Source organism: Monodon monoceros, unplaced genomic scaffold (genome assembly GCF_005190385.1).
Source record: "Monodon monoceros isolate NGI ecotype Baffin Bay Population unplaced genomic scaffold, NGI_Narwhal_1 Super_Scaffold_18, whole genome shotgun sequence".
Lineage (NCBI taxonomy): Eukaryota > Metazoa > Chordata > Mammalia > Artiodactyla > Monodontidae > Monodon > Monodon monoceros.
In genome coordinates, this window is record NW_021703774.1 from 76507259 (window position 1) to 76528014 (window position 20756).

The 20756-nt window shown below is 39.6% G+C and overlaps 1 protein-coding gene and 1 long non-coding RNA gene across 2 annotated transcripts in view; one reads left to right on the forward strand and one right to left on the reverse strand.

Moving 5' to 3' along the window:
- LOC114898710 overlaps positions 1 to 13232 on the reverse strand; it is a 72648-nt gene extending 59416 nt beyond the window's left edge. The window contains exons 1-2 of the long non-coding RNA XR_003794447.1: positions 13055 to 13232; positions 12476 to 12539 (exon numbers count right to left, since the gene is read on the reverse strand). This is a non-coding gene — a long non-coding RNA (uncharacterized LOC114898710). The remainder of the gene's footprint in view (positions 1 to 12475; positions 12540 to 13054) is intronic.
- A 63-nt stretch (positions 13233 to 13295) lies between these two features.
- The window catches only part of WARS2 (tryptophanyl tRNA synthetase 2, mitochondrial), an 85728-nt gene continuing 78267 nt past the window's right edge, over positions 13296 to 20756 (forward strand). The window contains exon 1 of the mRNA XM_029228667.1: positions 13296 to 13432. Within this exon, the coding sequence (XP_029084500.1) occupies positions 13343 to 13432 (90 nt within the window). The 5' untranslated portion in view covers positions 13296 to 13342. The remainder of the gene's footprint in view (positions 13433 to 20756) is intronic.

A 20756-nucleotide genomic window follows, 5' to 3' on the forward strand; every position in this document is an offset into this window, starting at 1 on the left:
GTCTATGAAAGCAAAAAGTAAAAGTCCTTTCTTGAACCCCAGATGTAACCTATAATAGTGTTTATATAGTTATTTCTAAAAACAAATTTCTAGTGATGAGAGCAGGTGGGAAACACACTCTCATGCACTGTTGCTGTGTGTACATATAGGTTAACATCTTTGGAGATAAATGAGGAGATAGTTTTCAAGATGCAAATACACATAACCTCAGAATTCACTTTTGGAAATTAACCCTGCAGATATTATTTTGTCATGTGTACAAATACTTATTTACAAAAGTGTTCACTGAAGTGATGTTTGAAATAGTAACGATCTAAAAGCAATCCAAAATGTCTACCAAAAAGAGATCGTATAAACAAATAACGATACTCTCATTTAATGGAATACTATGAAGCATATCATTTTCTTTAAAACTGAGTTATAAACGTTTGCTGATACGTTAAGATGCTCATGACACAATAAGGGAAAAAATGAAGTTGTAGAGCTTGTAGGGAAGAAAAGCATGCAGGTTTTGTGACATCTTTGTCATATGCACAGAATACTTCCGGAAGGATGCATAACAAACGACTAACAGTTCTTTGGGCAGCAGGATTCAGGATCTGGGATAGGATATTGGAGAAGAGAATTTTTACATCTTGTTTTGTATTTTCCTTACAATTTGAATTATTTTTGTTTACCATGTGCATGCATTCCTTTTAAAACTGAAAAAAAAAGATATTGTCAAGAAGCCATTTCCATGTTCTTGTGCATGACTCTTACCCACAGTTCTCTGTTAAGTAGATCATGATGCATTTGTTTCTCACTGTTTCCAGAAAGTTTTCTTTTTTCTACATCTTTCCTTTTCAGTAGCCATTCTACATAATGGAAGAAAATGGCTGAGTTTTGTCTAAATTATAGTAGGACTGGAAGGGAAAAGAAAATCAAGTTGGGCTTTGTCTCATGTAATTTTTTTGTGTTATAATAAAACATCTAAACTCCCAGGCAACACACCAAGATAAGCTTAAGCAAAAAGTAAAAAAGAGCAAGAAATTTGAGGTGGAGAGCTTGGGATGGAGATGCACAGAATGTCTGCCCCCCCCACCATGATTCTAACATTCCTAATTGTTTGTTATATGTTTACTTTCTATACCCTGGAGACCAGGAAATAGTTTTCTCATACCAAAAATTACATTACAATTGTAAAATGTGCTTAGTTATTTTGTTATTGGAGAAGATTTGACGATTATTTGAGAAAGATTAAGAATTACTAGGACTCACTAGAATAAGGCTTTATGAAATAATATCTGACCATCTTGGACCTATAAAATTTTTTACAGCCACACGGAAAGATAAATAACCTGCACACTAGCCAAGGTGAAAATCGGACAGCACTGGACACAGGGCCATCAGCATCTTATTCTGAGAACTCACAGCTGTATTTCAGAGCTGAAACATATGACGGTTGGCCATGTCATTCCACAGTACTGACATCTTCTAAAAGTACTGGATGGCATATGTAAATTAAAATAAAATGAATATTTAATTTCATTTTTAGAATATTTAAAAGTATTTTGCAATTCCCCTGGAGAACTGCAGGCTCTCTGGACTGTCGCAAAGCCAGGGCTAGCGATCCCTGCCAGGGAAGACAACTGGCGCCAGCTGCTTCTGAGAAGTCAGGGATGGTATGAAATGGCACCGAGACGTGTCACTGTCACTTGTAAAAAAACGAGTCAAGCAGTTGACTTCTCCAAGTAGGTACCTGAACAGTGTTATTGTTCAAAGATTTCTTGAAGGCCTGCATTGCCAATTCAGTGAAAGCCATGCCTAAGCGCTTCCCCCACCATCCCTGACCAATTCCAGCAATGGAAAACCATCTGCATCCTGGCTAAGCCCAGAACAATTGAATTCTCTGTGCAAAAAGTAACCATTCCTCCCACCATTCCTGTATCCCATCCAAACACTGATGTCTGCTTCAGTCTGCAAGGGACTGAGGGCATAGGCGGTTTCTGCTTTAGTTGTGTGAAAACATACACTAACATCTGCAACTCACTTTAGAGTTTTCAAAGCATTTTTCCCTCATATATCCTACGTTTCTTCTTTACACATAGCCAAAAGTTAGAGGGCAATTAAAATATAATTTTTATATGTATGCAACCTACATTCCCTCCTCAGCCTCTCAAATCAAGTTGAAAATGTCACTGGTGAATATTAATTTGAGAATTGTGGGAACATTTTTGTTTTCTTAGAAATAATAAATTAAAATTGAAAATGATTTTTCAGCCTTCCAAAATGAGAGCTTGACTTCAGATGTTTCAAAATTTGCCCAAACTAGTACCTACACTGTTTTATAGTATTCAGTGCAATTAAGCAAGTATTTATTGAGCATTCCCTGTGTGCAGGGCATGTGCCATACAACCTCAGGCAAGGCTGGTGGATGCTCTAGAAGGATCTTAGGAGTCCTTAGGAGAACACAGACAGTCTTGGGATTGGGGTAGGGTATGAGAGACTCTATAAAATATGGGCGCACATGGTGCTGAAGGAAGCACCAGGAGGGGTGCTAACCCCATCTTGGGAGAAAAACATGTCTCATGTGGCTTTACAATAGATAGCCACCACATCTTCACAGTATGTTAAGGAGAAACATACTGTTTGAATTATGGAAAGTGGTGTGAAAGCATCTTGTTTGGGGAAAGCAAATGAAAACATGCATATTTCCCCGTTGGCTTTGTCCACATTCATCATGTTTTCTTCCAAGTCCCTCCCTTATCTCACCATGAACTGTGACTCCTCTTGAGCTGTACAGGGTGCTGGCTCTAAACAGATTCATGGGAAAGGGCCTGAAAATGCCTGTGTCATGCCAGGGCATGGGAGGCAGTGAGTGAAGGGACCAAGCAGGGACAGCAGGACAGTGGGGAGAAGGCATCCACAAAAGAGCTGGCTCTGGTTAGCAAAACAACCGATGCCAGGGATAGGCAAACCTTGATAAGGATCAGACTACTCAACTGAGATATTACTTTTGGGATTCTCTACTCACTACCTCCACTGCAACGCTGTCCTCCAGGCGGAGTTAGATTCCCCCCTCTGGGCCTCCACCGAAACCCTGCTTCCCTCCCTGGTAACATTTGCTTGAGGTGGGGCAATCTGATTCTCTGTTCACTTGTCACCCTTATAAAACTTTAAGTGTGTGTAGTTCAAGACTTTTCTTTTTTTTTTTTTTTTTTTTCTGTACGCGGGCCTCTCACTGCTGTGGCCTCTCCCGTTGCGGAGCTCAGGCTCCGGACGCGCAAGCTCAGTGGCCATGGCTCACGGGCCCAGCCACTCCGCGGCATGTGGGATCTTCCCGGACCGGGACACGAACCCGTGTCCCCTGCATCGGCAGGCGGACTCCCAACCACTGCGCCACCAGGGAAGCCCCGCAAGACTTTTCTTTTATCTCCAATATCTACCACAGTGTGTGGCTCAGAGTATCTCTCAGAAGATATTTTTTTTTCTATCTTTTAAATTAAAAAACACTAGAAATCCCCAAAGTAAAATTCCATGGCTTAAAAAACACTACATAGAGATGTAAAAGTGACCCTTTCATATCCTCATTTTTCTTCTGCTAAAACAGATCTATCAATATATATATAGTAAATATTGGTTGAGTGAATAAATGAGTGAATAAATAAATCTAAGAGTTGAAGAGGCTGAGGGAAGGAATGTCAGAAGTTAAGCCAACAATCCGAAGGATCTCCCCATCTCAAGATCCTTAACTTCATCACATCTGCAAAGTCCCTTTTGCCATATGTTTCTGGGCTTTAGGATGTAGACATCTCTGGAGCCCATTATTCTGTCTACCATAGAGTCTGTGGAACAGAGAGACAGAAGATCTAAGTCTTACTAAGTCCAGACTCTCCTTCGAAGGAGCACTTTGACCTCATTCACTTTCTTTCTTTGGATCTTAGTTTCCTAAGCCACAAACTGGAGAAATTCATTTAGCAAGTATGTTATTAGTCATGCACTTTCTAAATTTTAGATACAGGATAAAACAGACAAAAGTCCCTGTTTTTATGATGCTTACATTCTAGAGAATGAGAAAGTAAATTAAGTAAAATATGTTAGATGGTGATAAGCATTGAGGGCTGGTGAGGAGACCAGAGTGTCCACAGCAGAGCAAGGTAAAAGGAAGGCAATAGGCAAAGGAGTCAGAAAGGGAGGCTGGGATGGAGAATACAGATCATCTGGGCCTTATAGGTCTTGGGAAGGACTTGGGAAGCCACTGGAGGGTTTGAGCAGAGGAGTGACCATGATTTACAATTTACACACATTTTTTTTTTTTTTGTGGTACGCGGGCCTCTCACTGTTGTGGCCTCTCCCGTTGCGGAGCACAGGCTCTGGACGCACAGGCTCAGCGGGCCCAGCCACTCCGCGGCATGTGGGATCCTCCTGGACCGGGGCACGAACCTGTGTCCCCTGCATCGGCAGGCGGACTCTCAACCACTGCACCACCAGGGAAGCCCAATAACACACATTTTAATGGGTTGCTCTGGCTGCCGGTTGAGAATAAACTGAAGGGGACAAGAACAGATGCAGGGAGACGTGTTAATACCTTATTCCCCTATCTTCACTCCTCTGTATGCCTTTCTATTTGCATATCCATGCTTCCTTCACGCATGTAGTTATCCCTCTTAAGAGCATCCTGCTCCTCTTTCCAATTTGAAATTCCATTCACCAGTCAGCTCAGTGCTCCTCTCAGAGCTGTCGGGGCACTTGGGGAACTTGGCATCTTTGGGTGAGGAAAGTGGGGCAAATACCCTTCGGAAGCCTGTCCAAGGTCATCCAAATAGTAAATAGTGGACCCAGGGCTGTCCCTAAAGTGTGATTTGAAGGAAATTAAAGGATCTTCTTGCTATAAAGACACTTTCCCTGTAATAGTTTGTGTTTGCAGTTTCCCTCATTAAATTGTGATCTGGAAGAGCACAGATAGTATCTTATTCGGCTTTGTATACTTAGTGCTTAGCGTGGTGGCTGGCACGGGATAGACACCCAGTAAGTTTCTGCCAGATGAGTAAATAACAGAATGTCAAGCCCTGAAGAGTGTGTGTTATTAGCATCATGTTGTCAAACTTCACCCCACCGCCTCCTGGTGTTGAGTGTCAGACAAACGGAAATGTCTGAGAATCTATGAGACCTAGGCTGAGTGTTCTAGGAAGAGAGACTTATTAACAAACGGAGCCACAACAGGATGGGAGAGGGATCCTCCTAACCCAGTAAAGATCAGAGCCAGAGACCCCCTTCTTTACCTTCCCTCCTTGATTCCCTAGTGGTTCTAAGACAAGAGGGATAAAATAAGTTCTAAAGGGGTGTTATTCTTTGAGGAGGAACCACAGTCCTATTTTGTGTGACCTGTGCCCTAGGCATGTGGATTTTGTTTTTATTTAGGTGACTACAGTGACAATAGAATTGACAGGTGTAGCCGGGGCTGGTGTGGGCGCTGTGCATGTCGACCAGAAGGGATGTCCCAAGAAGTGCATCCTTGTTCTGTCAGGGGCTTTGTGGACTCATATTGAGTGATCTGGTTGCCACTTTTTAGAAATTGGGGGACCTGAGTTTACACTACCATGTCCATGCTCTAGAATGGCACCTATACTACTGTATTTTAGCAAGTTTATAAGAAATCTTCCCTGCAATACTCAAGCTTCTCCATGGTGGAATCCATGTCTTTATCCTCCATGGTTCCCCAGTAACTTAGACAGTCTCAGGTTAACAGTTGGTGGTCAATAAGTGTGGGAAGAAGGTAGGAAGGAAGGGTGGGAGAGAGGCAGGGAAAAATGCTGGCTTTCCAAGTCCTTTGTCTCTGAGGTTTCAGAGTGGGAACTAAGAAACTAGAGCCAAGAAAAGAAGGTGGTACATGTGATAACATAGAAGAAGCATTGCATGGTACCTGTAGTGACACAAAGATTACATTTTTAGCCCTTCAGTTTCATGGGCATGCAGTAAGCATACGTTAAATGATTTTTGAATGAGTGAATAGCATGAATCAATAAAAGTAAAAGCACATTTGCCGGACAACCTTTACAGTTAAATGATCTCCCATCTCCTCCAGTTCTTCCTCTGCCTCTAGGTTCTCTCCCTGGCACCAGCTTCCAAACGCCATCTCCCCCTACTCCAATGCATGTGATGATATCAGAAGACTCGTTTTTTCCACCTTTGTTTTGGATTTATCATCTAATGATTTTCTCACTAACAACACTCTTCAAGTTAGTCAGTTTGGTTCGATTCCTCCAACACGCTACTCGAGACACAGTTTCTGGATCTTACACAGATTTAGAATGAAATGATTCAATAGTCACCGAGGTCCCAGTGGGACCATCTGTCAAAATGTGAAGATAGTTCAGCCTATCAGCCTGTAGATATATTTCCAAAGCGCTGGGAGATCTTTGGGTTAAACACGTAACACCTGCCTGAGTGTAAGCTTATATAGTTAAGGGCAGGAAGGAACCTTGAACATCATCCGCTTCAACCACTCCCACTTTTTCAGATAAAAAGCAAGCTGAGAGGTTAAGGACTTTTCAATGTCACTTTACAAGTTACGGCAGAGCTGGGACTGGGAATAAAGTTCGGTACACCCATTGCCTCTTGGGACACAATCTCTTCTCACACAAGCTTTCCTCTCTTGCTTCCGGTTGCTTCAACCCTCCTGACGGAAGTTTATCCTCTGAGACGCAAAACTGATATCGACAAATCCTTAAAAAGAGATGCCAGCAAACAGAGAACTTGATGATAAATAGGGAGATGACGCAAGCACAAGGACGGAATCCAGAAATAAATCATAGCTTCACATAGTGTTTACTGAAGTTGCATTTTGAATAATTTCCATAGAAATTATTTTACCCACCACAGGAATGTTACTCCCTCCCACAGGGATTTGACCAGACAGAAAGAGAAGCAGAAGGGAAGAAGAGCGGTAATTTAGATTTATATATAAAACATTAGCTGGAACCTAAGTAATAAGCCTCAACTAATCAGAATATTTTATGCATTCTGCCTGTTAGTGGAAAAAGCAAACCACAAGAAAGCAAGCATATATCAGAGATTTAAAAAATGCTTCTAGGGCTTATTTTAGGCTTTACATTTTTTTCCTAATTCCCTGCACTATCTTTAAAATATCCCACTGCACACCTCCCTCCTTCTCCTCACGTGTTCATTTGTTCATTTAATCAATCTGCCAATATTTATTGAGCCCTTTTCTGATGTCCCAAGTACTCTGCTAAGTTAGAGATGAAAACATGGTTTTCCATCAAGTTTAATGCCTGCTTAAAAGTTATCCTAAAAAAAAAAGTTATCCTAACAAGACTGGGAGTTTTTTCACTTTGTTTTACAGTTATATTTCTAGTTCTATAAATGGATAGTTCTGTACTGAATATTTCCATTTGGCCATCCAGATGCACTGTGTACCATTTTGCAACCTGTCGTGTACTTCTTGGGAAGTAGGGGTAAGGACTGACCCTTATGGAGCAGATAAATCATGTTCCTTTGCCCTGGAGTTCAGCAAATGAGAGGAACCAACAGGTCAGAAGATCAGAGTGTGGGAGGAGAGACAGGCAGGGCTATTCCCATTCCCCACACCTGCCAAGCTGTGGATGGACAGTGGCTACATTCCTCTCCTAAAGATCACAGCATCTGTTAGGTAACCCTTCCTAAAACTCTTGGATTAGCAACTGTCCTATAAGTCATTGTGATTGACAATTACAAAATAATGAGTATATTTCTGAGAAACAACAAAAAGCAGTGTAGTTGGGAGGTAAGCAAACTGCTACCTAAAGTAGCTACAGAGGATGAAAACAGGTCAAGATACTCTTCCCACCTACCCTTTGAAAAGTGATCTTCGAAAAGCCACTTCATGTTCACAGTTGGGTGAGAAAAGGTTCATATTCTCTGTTTTTCGTAAACCTAACCCTGCCATGCCAGGATGACAAGTAGGCCCAATTTTATTCGGTTGAGAGTAGCTGCCTGGGGTACAGTCTTGAAAAAATTGTGAGGCCTGTTCTCAATATCTGTATGTCAGTATCTGCCAGGGACATGGGTCAGGGCATATGCTTGAAATATGGATCCTGACTCTAATACCCATCTCTATACTTCTAAATGAGTCTGATTTGGGACAGTTAGATTCTGGGACAAAAACTAGTTTCTAGAATCACAAGAGTTACAATTCATGTCACTTAGCCCTCCTGCTTTTTACTCATTTTACACAAGGAAAAGAGGCATATGAAGATTAAACGGTTCACTGAGATCAGTAATGGAACCACCATACAAATTTTCTCCAAATTCATGCTCAGTTCTACTTATTAAGGACAAAAAGTGAAAAAAAAATCACTGATTGCAACTGTCAGTTGAGTTTCGGAAAGTCCAACAGAATCTAACTGGTTAGAGATGGGGTTTGACAGAGACAGTGAGGGTAACACCCTCCCTGTTTTTAGAGAGATTAAGCTATCTTTTGGTGCTGTTTTTAGAAAGATCAAGACCTAAGGATTATGTCTGACTTTCAGTGGTCACAGCTAGGATCCTAGAATCACACCAGACAGGTACAGAGTGGGCAGGAATCTGATGTAGTCTGATTACATAGACAAAATAGAAAAGAGCTTATCTAAAGACACTCCAGGAAGCTTTTTGGAGACCTTGCTATAGTTCTTTTTGTAAAACATAAATCCAGAAGAGGGAAGCCTACTCACCCTAGTTTTGAAGTAGCTGAGAGCAAAGGGTGGTAATTTAAAAATAGCATGAGTGTGCAGATAACATACGGATCTTGTCTTTAGGGCCATACCACCTGGAAAAGATATGGCATGCAAAGAGAGATAACAAAGTAAGATGTTCCTTCAAAACTTTAATTTGCTCATTGCTAAGCTCCATTTCCTCCACGGAACATATGTCCTAAGACTGCGGGTGGACAGTGGGGATGGGGGACATTGAAAAAAATCTCTTACATTCCTCCAAAATTATGCTCTCCATTCTAGATCCATACTTAAATAAGGCAGCAATTCTCTGTCTTCTTTGAAGATCTGTATTCTAATGTTGAAAAGCAGTTTGGAAAAGAGTATGGAGAGAAAACATGAAAAATGAACAGGAATCCCAGGGCCTGCAACACCCCCATATAATCAGTCTTCTTCCTGGTACCGCACATGAAGGATTCTACAAGTAATGGAGTCAGTTGTCTGAAGATCAATAACTGTAAATTATTCACTTATGTCTGCTCTGGCTCTCCCCATCCTCACCACCTTCTCCCAACCCTGGTCAAAATGTCTTCATTGCTGTGGAATAGGAAAGAGTCCTTAAGGTAAGAAGGCGAATCTAGAAAAGACTATGGCATTGGCCCTTAATTTTAAGAAAAAGGTACTCCGAGAAAAATTCTACTTTGCTATCCACATCACCCAGCCTCTCCCTTGATTTTATTTTTTTACCTTCCAGGAAAAAAGTGATAGTAATGCCACCCTTCAAGCACCTAAGTAGCCTTCCCAAAGACCAGATAAGCCTCCTGATTACTACCCTCATACAAAGAAGATGCTACAATTTGCGCTTCCCCAAAAATTACTAGGGAAAAACAGCATCTTTTAATGTTAGGGGTGGAGAGATGAGAGCATCAACCCTTTAAAACTCAGCCATTTAGTTGCTCTGACTTTGAAGCATGACAAGGATGTGCCCTTAGGTCAAACTGTTCCTTGCTTGGACCAGCCCCAGCCTTAGCTCCTTCAGCTTTACAGTGGTGTCGCTTAAAGGAGAGCACTCATCTGGAGATCAAAGTCCTTCCTATTCCTGCTCTTATTTGTTGTGTGATTTTTCATTAAGGTACTTAATATCTCTGGACCAGTTTCATCAAATATAAAATGAGGGGTAGAACTAGAATTAAGCCAAAGGTGTAAAAGAACAATCTCCAAATCATTATTTTTGTTTCCCATGTATTTTAGTGACTCTTGGAAACTATCTCACTCTAAGGGAGACTCTGCCTCAGTTCGATTTAGGTCACAATGAGTCCAGCATAAGACAGTATGGCCAGAGAACTGTGGCTGTACCCCAGATTATGAAGCAAAAGGTTTGCCTTCATTGTGGAATCCCTCCCTCTGTATTTGAAAAACATATTCAATATAAATGAAAGGTCAGAGGTGAATGGATTGTGCTTCAAGTAAGTTTTGAACATAGATGCCATCTAGTCTTTGCATTCTGCAAAATTCTTCTTTAAGTGAATAAATGTGTAGGGTAACTCCCCATTACCTTGATCAGCATCTAATACCAACCTGACACTTAGAATTAAATTAGAGAAACAAAATTGGATACTTTGAGACTGGAGGGCTGATTATACTACCAGAGCTAAGAGTGGATTTAAACTCTTTCCTTATCCCATTTAAATCTAACTAGATATAAACTCTCCATTACTGAGGAACAGAGGTGTGTCTGCAGAGGTGGAGGTTCCCCTTGATGTTCTTGGTCAAGGAAACCTAATCCTTTCTTCTGACACACATGGTTGCAATAGAAAGCGTTCCCCAACTGCCAGTCTGGTTTTAATCTATTGTTTCAAGTAAGATGGGATTTTCAGGGAATGTTAAGGAAAGAGCAAAATTACTAGAACTTACTATAAAATAAAGCTGTTGATGAGAAATCAAATTTTAAACAAGTGTTCAAAATTCTAAGCATGAACATATGTAGACATACAGTGCATGCTACAAGTATACGAAAATAAAAGGTTTTCATTTTAAGTATATCTAAAGTCTGCTTTCAATACAACATTTATATCTCATTTTACTAAAGCTCTTTGGCTTACCAAATGAGAGCCATGGTAAAATATTGCCAATAAATACTGTGGTGCTTCATTTAAACAACAATGTTGGACAATGAAATATTCCATAAGTGAACTTCCCATGTAATCAAACTAACCCTGCATTATACAAACCTTTAAAATGTTAACCATTTTATATGGAAACTTCTCAAAAGTTATAAATTTTTTCTTTAAAAGGTACACTGAAGAACATCTTTTCCTGAAGATTCAGGATTAACATTTACAATACTCATTAAAATATGCTGAATATACTGCACTTCTTAGAAGAGCAGAAGATGGTGAGCTTAGATGATGGTGAGCTTTTTCGTGATACTTTTGCCAACACCAGAAGGTTTCAGACCACCATTGTAAAAAAGTGCAAAAGCAGACAAAACTAGCTTGCTTTTAATAGGTCTAGTGTCTTTTCTGCTGTCAGCTGTCCCTCTGGCTAAAAGCATACCAACCTGTCAATTAATTGCTTACTTTGTCAAAATAAAATTTAGATTTAAAAGATGTGCCTACTTGGTGCAAGGTACTACACTAGGTGCTAGGGAAATGTAAGAAACGCAAAAGAAATCATCATGCTGGCTGAGTGACACTCAAGAGTCACCAGGTCACCACTGTGGTGGGAAACACAATTTATTCTAAGTTTGAAAATAACTTTTTTTTTTGAAGTACAGTTGATTTACAATGTTGTGTTAGTTCCAGGTGTGCAGCAAAGTGATTCAGTGTTATACATATATATATATACCCACTTTTTCAGATTTTTTCCCTTATAGGTTATTTAAAAATATTGAGTATAGTTCCCTGTGCTATACAGTAGTTCCCTGTGAAAATAACTTACTTTAAAAAATATAGATATTGAAGTGATTACACACAGCTGTCCTGATATACCTTCTTCAATGGGAGTGTCTTGCAAATATCTCCCATGAAAATATTATCAGTCATGTATGTGAGTCTTCGGAGATAAAAGACTAAACGTACTGCTTGAGTAAATAAAGTGCGCAGGCCCTGTGACAGCTTTCTGTCGAAACCCTCATATCATTGCTAGGCTTTATCTTATAATCCAGGTGGCTGAGGATGTCAGAAGTCTAATCTTGCTAATTCCTAGGGTCATCAAATCTAATTAATATATCTGTAAAAAACTGTATTTTAATGCTTTGCCGTATATATGAGTGCAAAACATTTAGGCATTTATAAAACTGCATGTTTACAAGAGATACCTTGTGTCTTTAAAAAGATCAATCATCACTTCCACTGGCAGGGTCTCTTTCCTGGATTTCAGTAATACCTCATTTTGGGGGCTTTTAAACATTATTTGGCTACTCCTTTCAATTTCCATCATCCGACTACTTTTATTCCACAAACTGTACCTTGTAGTCTCAAAAGATTTCCTTGGATTCAGTTACCATCTGTTTTGTAGCTCAGACCTCTCTCCTGAGGTCCAGACTTATCTAATTAGTGTCATACTTGGAAGTACTACAAGCACCTCAAATTTAAAAGAAACAAAACCAAACTGATTAGTTTTGTTGAAGAATGGCATTTGATTTCCTTAGTTTTATCCTTAGTTTTGTCCTCATTCCTACAATTCCTTCCCTGCTTATTTCTGTATCACATCACTTATGCTTGAACTTCACCAGTACTATGTACCACTCTTAAGAGATTTTTACTGTATGTTTTTAATTGATAAATTGATAAGTTTTGTCTTACCTTGTTAGATTTCAATTCCATTAAGAGTAACAGCATCCTTACTGCATTTATCTCCTACCTCTTCCTAATGAATAAATACAACAAAACACATAAAGGAATTCTGACGAATCTCTCCCAATTATATTTTTACTGATAGATTTTTGGGTGCACTAACAGAAGTAGGAGTACCATGTTAACTCTTCTCATAATTTAAGGCAAAACTCTGAACAGTTTCTTCTATCAAGTGTCATCTTCTTTCTGAAGCCTTCCTTGGACCAGGCTGAAGCACCAGTCATAACCACCCCACCTCCCCAATCTCGGCATTTGCTTCTTTTAACACCTCAAACAGTGCATCATTTATTTATCTGCTATCCCATTAGCCCGTGCACAACTTGAAGGCAAGATATATCTTTCTTTGCACCTTCAGTACCTAGCAGATGGCAGGGTTCAACAAACGTTTGCAGATAGAATGCATTAATGAGGCCACATAGGTCTCAAAAGACCACTTACTGCCCTCTAACAGGATTGGGGAGGTCCCACTCCTAGAGAAACTTCTTAAAAGCTTGCCTCAGGACGGCCAGGATACGAAAGGTAACTCACTTGGCTTTCTTCCAGTTTAAAAAACACTGCTACTAATATCCTCGTAGGAGACTGTCCCTTCACGAAACCTGCGCAAATATTAGGTCTCCAGGGCAAATGCTAAAGCCAAGCCCCACCCAGTTCCTGACCCCGCGACCCGCTCTGCGAAGACCGGACGCCCCCAGGCACTGGCACAAAGGCCCGCCCCGAGGGCAAGTGCGCATGCGCAACAAGCAAAACCGCTGCGAATCTGGGACTTCCTCTCTGAGCAGATGTCACTCAAGACTAGACGGCTCCGCCCTTCTCAAGATGGCGCTGCACTCAATGCGGAAGGCGCGTGAGTGCTGGAACTTCATCCGGGCACTTAATCAAGGACCCGAAGCTGCTCCCGCTCCCCAGGTAACCGAAGCTGGCCCTTCTTCCACTAGTTTCCCATCCCGCTAGGTCCTTCTCATCCCTCTTTCCTCCCTCCGTTTGCTTCTCCCTTCCCGTTTCCTCTGGAGACTACCAAACCCTTCGGTTCCTAAGGTCGATTTGCCTAAGACTGCCTTCCTACTCGGAGCGTGGCGACGTTGCAAGGATTCGCGGTGACGTAACGCGCCCCTGGTGGGAGGAACGCGCCGCCGCTTACCCACTTAGTCTCAGCCCCTCCCCCTCTGAGCACCCTGAGAGCGCCGCACCTCTGCTCTGGCCCGGCAACGCGGGGAGCCCAGCAGTGTGTGAAGTTATACGATACCAGAGGTCCGGTCCCTCCGGCACTGCACACCTTGTCTTGATCCCGTTGCTGCTTTTACTCTCCTTTCCCTAATAGCAAGCCAAGGGTCCAGCGGAGAAATTAGAGATGTCTCTTAGGAATCGACCCGTTTAAGTAGGTGCACCCTCTTGACGTCCTCCCTCAGGCAGTGCGGTACTTGAGCAAGTGTCAGTGCATCTTCCACTCTGATTTCTCCTCATTACCGCGAAGTAGACCTGTATCTAGGAGGTTCTATGAAAGAATTAAAGCAAGCTGCCAAAGGCGTCGTCCCGTCCTGGCAGCACTCCTGTTACCATTACTCTGTAGTGTTGAGAGCATGGACACGGCCTTTAACCCGTCCCGTCAGTATTTAGAATTTTACCCTCATAGCAAAAGGGAAAAACAAAACAAAACAAACATATATATATATACACACACTCTTTCACTTATTCAGATTTTTACTTCACCCAGACATTTACTAAACGTTTTGCGAGTGCAATCTGAGTGGTAGGCACTTTGCCATACATCTCTTGGGAGATAGCTCTTGGGAACTAGGGAGATCTTAGGGATTCTGTGACTATTAGGTGATTTCCTGGCATCCTGGCATATTCATTGTCATAATGTGTAAGTGTGAGGAGCATTTTGTATGGTAACTGGTGTATTAGAGCACTAGACTGAAAGTTAGGAAACTAGAAGTCAAGGGATTTGTCTGCCACTTGCTAGCTGTGTGGCATGACAAGTCATTTAAACTCGCTGGATTTATTTTCTTTAGCAAAATGGGTGGAGGAAAGGTTGGACTGATTGACAGTGTTCCTTCAAGCTTTGGAAAATCTATGGCTCCATGATTGTGAAGCCAAAGTAAAGCAGTGAGATTAATTATGAAAAACAAGATTTAAGTTCAACTTGTTATTTTAATCATCCCATAAATTACTTAACTTTCTGTACCTAAGTGTCCTTCACTGATATGGGCCTCACAAGATTCTTGTAAGGATAGAGGATATTACGCTGGAAAGTTATTTGTCAAAACAACTATTTAAATGTTGTTTGAAATTTCAGGCAGCATTGTTAGGTAAAAATTGATTCAAAATTAGATAAATACATCAAATACTCCTCTCTTTGAAGTCTGAGGTTGGATTCTACAGAACCAGAATTGGTTATTATATTTATGGCTAATAGTAGCATATTAGAACCTGTGGATTCAGAGTAACTAAGTCTTATTTTTTTTTAATTGGAGTATAATTGCTTTACAATGTTGTGTTAGTTTCTGCTGTAGAACAAAGTGAATCAACTCTATGTATATATATATACATCCCCTCTGTCTTGAGTCCCCCCCCCCCACAAAGTAACTAAGTCTTAGACCCAAACTTCCTCTTGTAACAAACTCAAGAGTTGAGGATGTCATAAGAAGTAGAGAATCAAAAAGAAAAGAAAAACAAACTACAGCCCACTAATGCTTGTCCTAGGAAGTTTAGGGCATTAAATCATTATAAATGCTAAAGAATAGAATTCTTAAATCTCTACTGTTGTTTCAGTGGCATTTATGAATACAGTTATCTTAATCAACTCTTAATCTAGATGGTATCAAGTTGTAGAATTTCCAGAACAGATTAGTGTTTCAAAACCTTTAATTTAGCTTTGAGTAGAATATGAATTAAATGTAAGCAAGAGCACTTCTTAAAGCATAGTTCTACATATAAATTAAAATTTTTTTTTTATTGAAGTATAGTTGATTTACAATGTTGTGTTAGTTTCTGGTGTACAGCAAAGTGATTCAGTTATATATGTATATATATTCTTTTCATGTTCTTTTCCCTTATAGATTATTACAAAATATTGAGTATAGTGCCGTGTGCTACACAATAGGACCCTGTTGTTTATCTATTTTATATATAGTAGTTCGTATCTGCAATCCCAAACTCCTAATTTATCCCTCCCCCACCCCCTATAATTTTCAGTCATTAAAAATGATGGTTTGAAAGACTAGTGCAGTCTTTTGAAAGACCAATTGAGAAAAGATATAAAATTGCATTCATAGTGTAATTATAATATTATATTTGCAAATAAATATTTATATAAATATATGTACAAGAGAAGAAAAGACTGGAAGGAAACAACTATTCTTAACATTTTTTGTTTCTCTTTGGTTTTCCTAAATAGTGGATTAAAAGTGATTTAAGTTTTCTTCTTTAAGCTTGCTGTATTTTTCACATGTTCTAAGTTGAAGATATATCACTTTCAGACCCAGAATAAAGTTCTAAAACATAAATCTTCAGATAAATGTATAGTCATTATATCATCTGTGATATTGTAGCTCTCTGAGAGTGATATTTACTTTCCCACAGTGCTGTTATTAAAATGGCCTTAGAAAAGTTATTAAAATGGCTTTGGAAAACTAAAAATTTATGGCCATTTTTCCTGTATGTATCTTCTTTTTCTCTTGAAAAGCTTCCTTTGAAGTCAAAGAGATTTTGTGAACAGATGCAGAAATATGTGAAGGAAGAATTGGATCCTTAAACCAGATGCATTAGACATTTTTATGATATCTCATAACCTTTGTAGAAAACAAAAATTATTTTGCAGGGGTGGAAAGAAATGTATATTTATCACATGAGTGATTCTATCAAAAACTAACAAATAGCAATTTGCTTGTTATTAGTTTTGGCTGCACCAGTTACTCCCTGGGGTGAAAAGCAAAAGCGTATGAGCCACAGCAGTACTTTGCTAGAGTAATGCAATTCCTAGGTTGTTTTAGTGTTTCCTTAAAAAAGCAAAATCTTGGGTAATAAGCTTGGCATTGGGGACCTTTAGTTATCTCAAGAGCAGGCTTTTGCCCCTCAAGGCTAAATGTAGAATCAAGTTTAAAATAAAAACTAGAGAGAAAACAGAAATAAAAGTGTATCAAGGCATACTCATTATGAGATGTCTACAATTTATATGAAAGTGATTTATTTTGCCAGGTGTTACCTCACAGAAAACAGCTGAGGTCTGACAAGACGAGAGTAGTCACAGAGTCAGAGGAATGAAGATCTGACATGTTATGTTTAAACGATAATGGCGTTAGGTAAATTTAAGCCTGTCATCATTGACCAAACACAGAATCCAGACTTCTTTAAGCACTAACTCATGATTGTATTGTGCAAAGAGTGAAATATTGATGATTAGAAGACTTTTGCAAGAATATTTGTAATCATTCAGGTGCAGTGTAAAGTGTCCACATTTTTATCACAGTTGGACAACACACTTCATTATTAGCTGTCCCAACCTGGGTTTGGCCAGTATTAACATACTGTTTCTACTGTTTATGGCCGCTAAATGTAGCCATTCAATGAAGGAATTGTGCCTGCAAAAAAATAGGCAATGTATTAAATTTTTTATCTTGTATTTAGTTCTCACAACAAGGCTTTTAAAAAAATTGCTCTCTTTTTTTTTTAGCATTTTTTAAATTTTAAAATAATTTGAGATACACAAAATTGCAAAATTAGTACAGAGTATTCCTGTATACCCTTCACCAAGCAGCTTCTTCTTGCACAATATAATACAATTATCAAAGCCAAGAAATTAACTTGGGACAATTTCAAATTTCACAAGTTTTTCCACTAGTCTCCTCCTGGTTTATGATGAAATCTGAGATCCCATATTGCATTTAGTTGTCACGTCTCCTCCAATCTATGGCAATTCCTCAGTCTTTCATGACCTTGGCCTTTTTGAAGAGAATTGGTCAATTATTTTATAGAATGTCTCTCAATTTGGGTTTGTCTGATGTTTTCTCATGATTAGACTGAGGTTATGGATTTTGGCAAGAATACTCCAGCAGAGATACTGTTCACAACAAGGCTTTAAGGCAGGTGTTAAGACCTTATTTTAAACATACGGAAAAAAAGTAAAAGACCTTATTTTAAACATATGGAAAAAAAGTAAAAACATATTTTACCTTTTAGTTAAGTAAAAGCTAATTAATTATGGAATTGGGATGGTAAAATTTACTGTTGGCATTTAACTCCATATTTTGCAATTATAATGTTGTTATAGGTTTCTGTGATCTTACTGGCATTAAGCTGGGGTAATGTTCCCAGTGACTTTTCCCTTAGCTTTTCTCTGGCTTGTATTGTTCATCCAACGTGCAACATGAGCTACTCAGCCTGGAAAGCTATCAGGAGCTGCTATGGCCATCTGGGAATTTTACTAGTTGCTAACTGTGCCAGTTTGATCAGGCTACCTCATCTCTCTGTGCTTTTCTTAAATAAGGTTGTTGCGTGGATCTACTCTAAAGCTCCTTTTAAGCTTAGTCTATGAGTCCATTTGTTTAAAATGCTTTTTAGGTTGATTTTTCCTTGTGAACTGACTTAGCTCATTCAAAACAATAATTATTTCAATTTGGAAATCTCTTTGCGTAGCTGATGGAAACTACTGATGGTAACTGCTAAAAACATAGAGGAGGAACAGTCGATAAATGCTGAGCATTTATGCTAGCAAGTCTTATGGCAGCCACAGCCAGGAAATTATGAAGAGGGTGAGGCTGCTGACCCCCAGATCCTTTCTCAGTATACCTGTTGCATGGCTGCAGGTTACAGAACAGTCCGCGGAGGCTTACGCATATATATATAGGACATATATATTTGTATATTTAAGCCTGTATGCATGCATATCCCTGTGTCTTTCAGAGAAGGAACTAACATTTAGCTAAGGCTTGTTATGTGCTAAGGCTTCTTGCTATGTACTATACACGCTTTATCTTATTTACTTCTCACAAAAATCCTGTGAATATTATTCTATCCATTGTATAAAACAGGAAACAAAGGCTCTGAGAGATTATTTAGTAATTATAAATTATTCTGGTAATTTTCCCAAGTCAGAGAGCTAGTAAATGGCAGTGCCAGGATTCACACTCAGCCTTGCCTGTGCTTTTCCCACTCGACCAGTAGTAGTCTCTTATCAAATAAAATCTTATGTGAATCCCTCTTAGATAAAACAGATAAAAGTAGAGCTTTTCAGATTTAAGGAATAGAAAAGTAGCTACAGCCCTGCTTGCTTGGCCCCTCCCAGCCCCGCCTACCACCTTCCCTCCACATACAACCAGGGACCACCGAGATGGTGCCACACAGTGTTGGACTTCTTAAGATGAAGTTTGAAAAATGCTTCAGCTTCCTTAAACATCCTAGTGAGTTTGTTGGCTTAGGACCACGTATGATGGATGGATTATTTTTAAGGAGCTACTCTGTAAATGAGTAGTTTGGGAGTACTTACTTTGGTATGTGTGTATTTTATCAATAAAATGCAACCTTTCTTCGTTTATCTTAAGCTATGAGAGAACTTGAGATAATAGCAATCAGTTTTCTTTCCTTCCTTCCTTTCTAACTTCTTTCTTTCATTCCAAACACAGCTTACTTCTGCATAATATGCTGATGTTTGTGCACAAAGATGATGCTATGGACCACTACATCACTATTGTGATGAACCCGGCCTCAAGTCTCCTCCCAGAGAGCACTACTCCAGTTCTGCTCTTGACTCTGTTTTACCACCACCAATCAGGGGTTCAGGAATTTCTCTTCTAGAGACTGCAGCATGAGGCCTAAGCCTTCTTCCTGAATTTCCACAGGACAAATGTACTCACATAGGATAGAAGCTGCTCTGGCCACGTGAGACACTAGAGGCAGAGAGTTAATTTATAGGCACAGAGATGATACACCGACTCCAGCTTGACTGAATTTAACTCTGCTCAGCCATTTACAGTTTTCTCTATATATCATTTCTTAGTAATACCCTATCTTTTATTCCCATTCAAAGGCTTAACACTTTTTCTTAACTTCCCTGCTTACTGAACAAAGCAAGGTCATACCTAGGTTCATACCACCCCATCACCTGACTTCTAATGGTCCTGTAATCATTTACCAAAATTCGTCTACAACTCTCTTTTTTCTTGGCGCTCAGCCTTCCTTGCGTTGAACCTACTTCTGGTTGGCTAAGAACTGCCTTTTTTGTTTGTTTTATTTTGTTTTTGTTTTATTGGAGTATAGTTGCTTTATAATGCTGTGTTAGTTTCTGCTGTATAGCAAAGTGAATCAGCTATACGTATACATATATCCCCTGTTTTTTGGATTTCCTTCTCCTTTAGGTCACCAAAGAGCACTGAGTAGAGTTCCCTGTGCTATACAGTAGGTTCTCATCAGTTATCTGTTTTATACATAGTAGTGTATATATGTCAATCCCAATCTCCCAATTCATCCCACCCCCCTTCCCCCCATGGTATACATACGTTTGTTCTCTACATCTGTGTCTCTATTTCTGCTTTGCAAATAGGTTCATCTGTACCATTTTTCTAGATTCCACATATATATGTTAATATATGACATTTGTTTTTCTTTTTCTGACTTACTTCACTCTGTATAACAGTCTCTGCATCCATCCATGTCTCTGCAAATGGCACAGTTTCGTTCCTTTTTATGGCTGAGTAATATTCCATTGTATGTATGTACCATATCTTCTTTATCTGTTCCTCTGTTGATGGGCATTTAGGAGAACTGCCTTTTTGATTGCCCTTTTGTCTCTTCAAAAGCACAGTCGAGCTACCCTGATTTCTAACCCACAGAGGTTCTCACAACTTCCACTTTTACATTCCCTGCCCTCTAGGCTGGGACACCAACCTGGGGACAGACAGAGATGTCAGTTTCTCCTCCACATTCCTGTCCTGGTGTTCTGGCTGTAACTCTATAGTGCCAGGCAACTCCATCATGGATGGAGCCCTAAATGACCTTGTTTAAGGTTCTTGGGATAATAGTTGTAGATTTTTCATCAAGGCATTCAAAAACATAAAATAAAATAACAAATCTCACCTTGTAAAACATTTTCAAGTGGAATCTATTATTTCCATTAATAATAATGTTCTGTTCTAATACAACACTTTGTAGTTTTCAGAATGCTTCACATATTCTCATTTAATCCTGAGGACACAGTGTTTCACTATTTAGCCATCTAAAACTTTTACTCATTGAT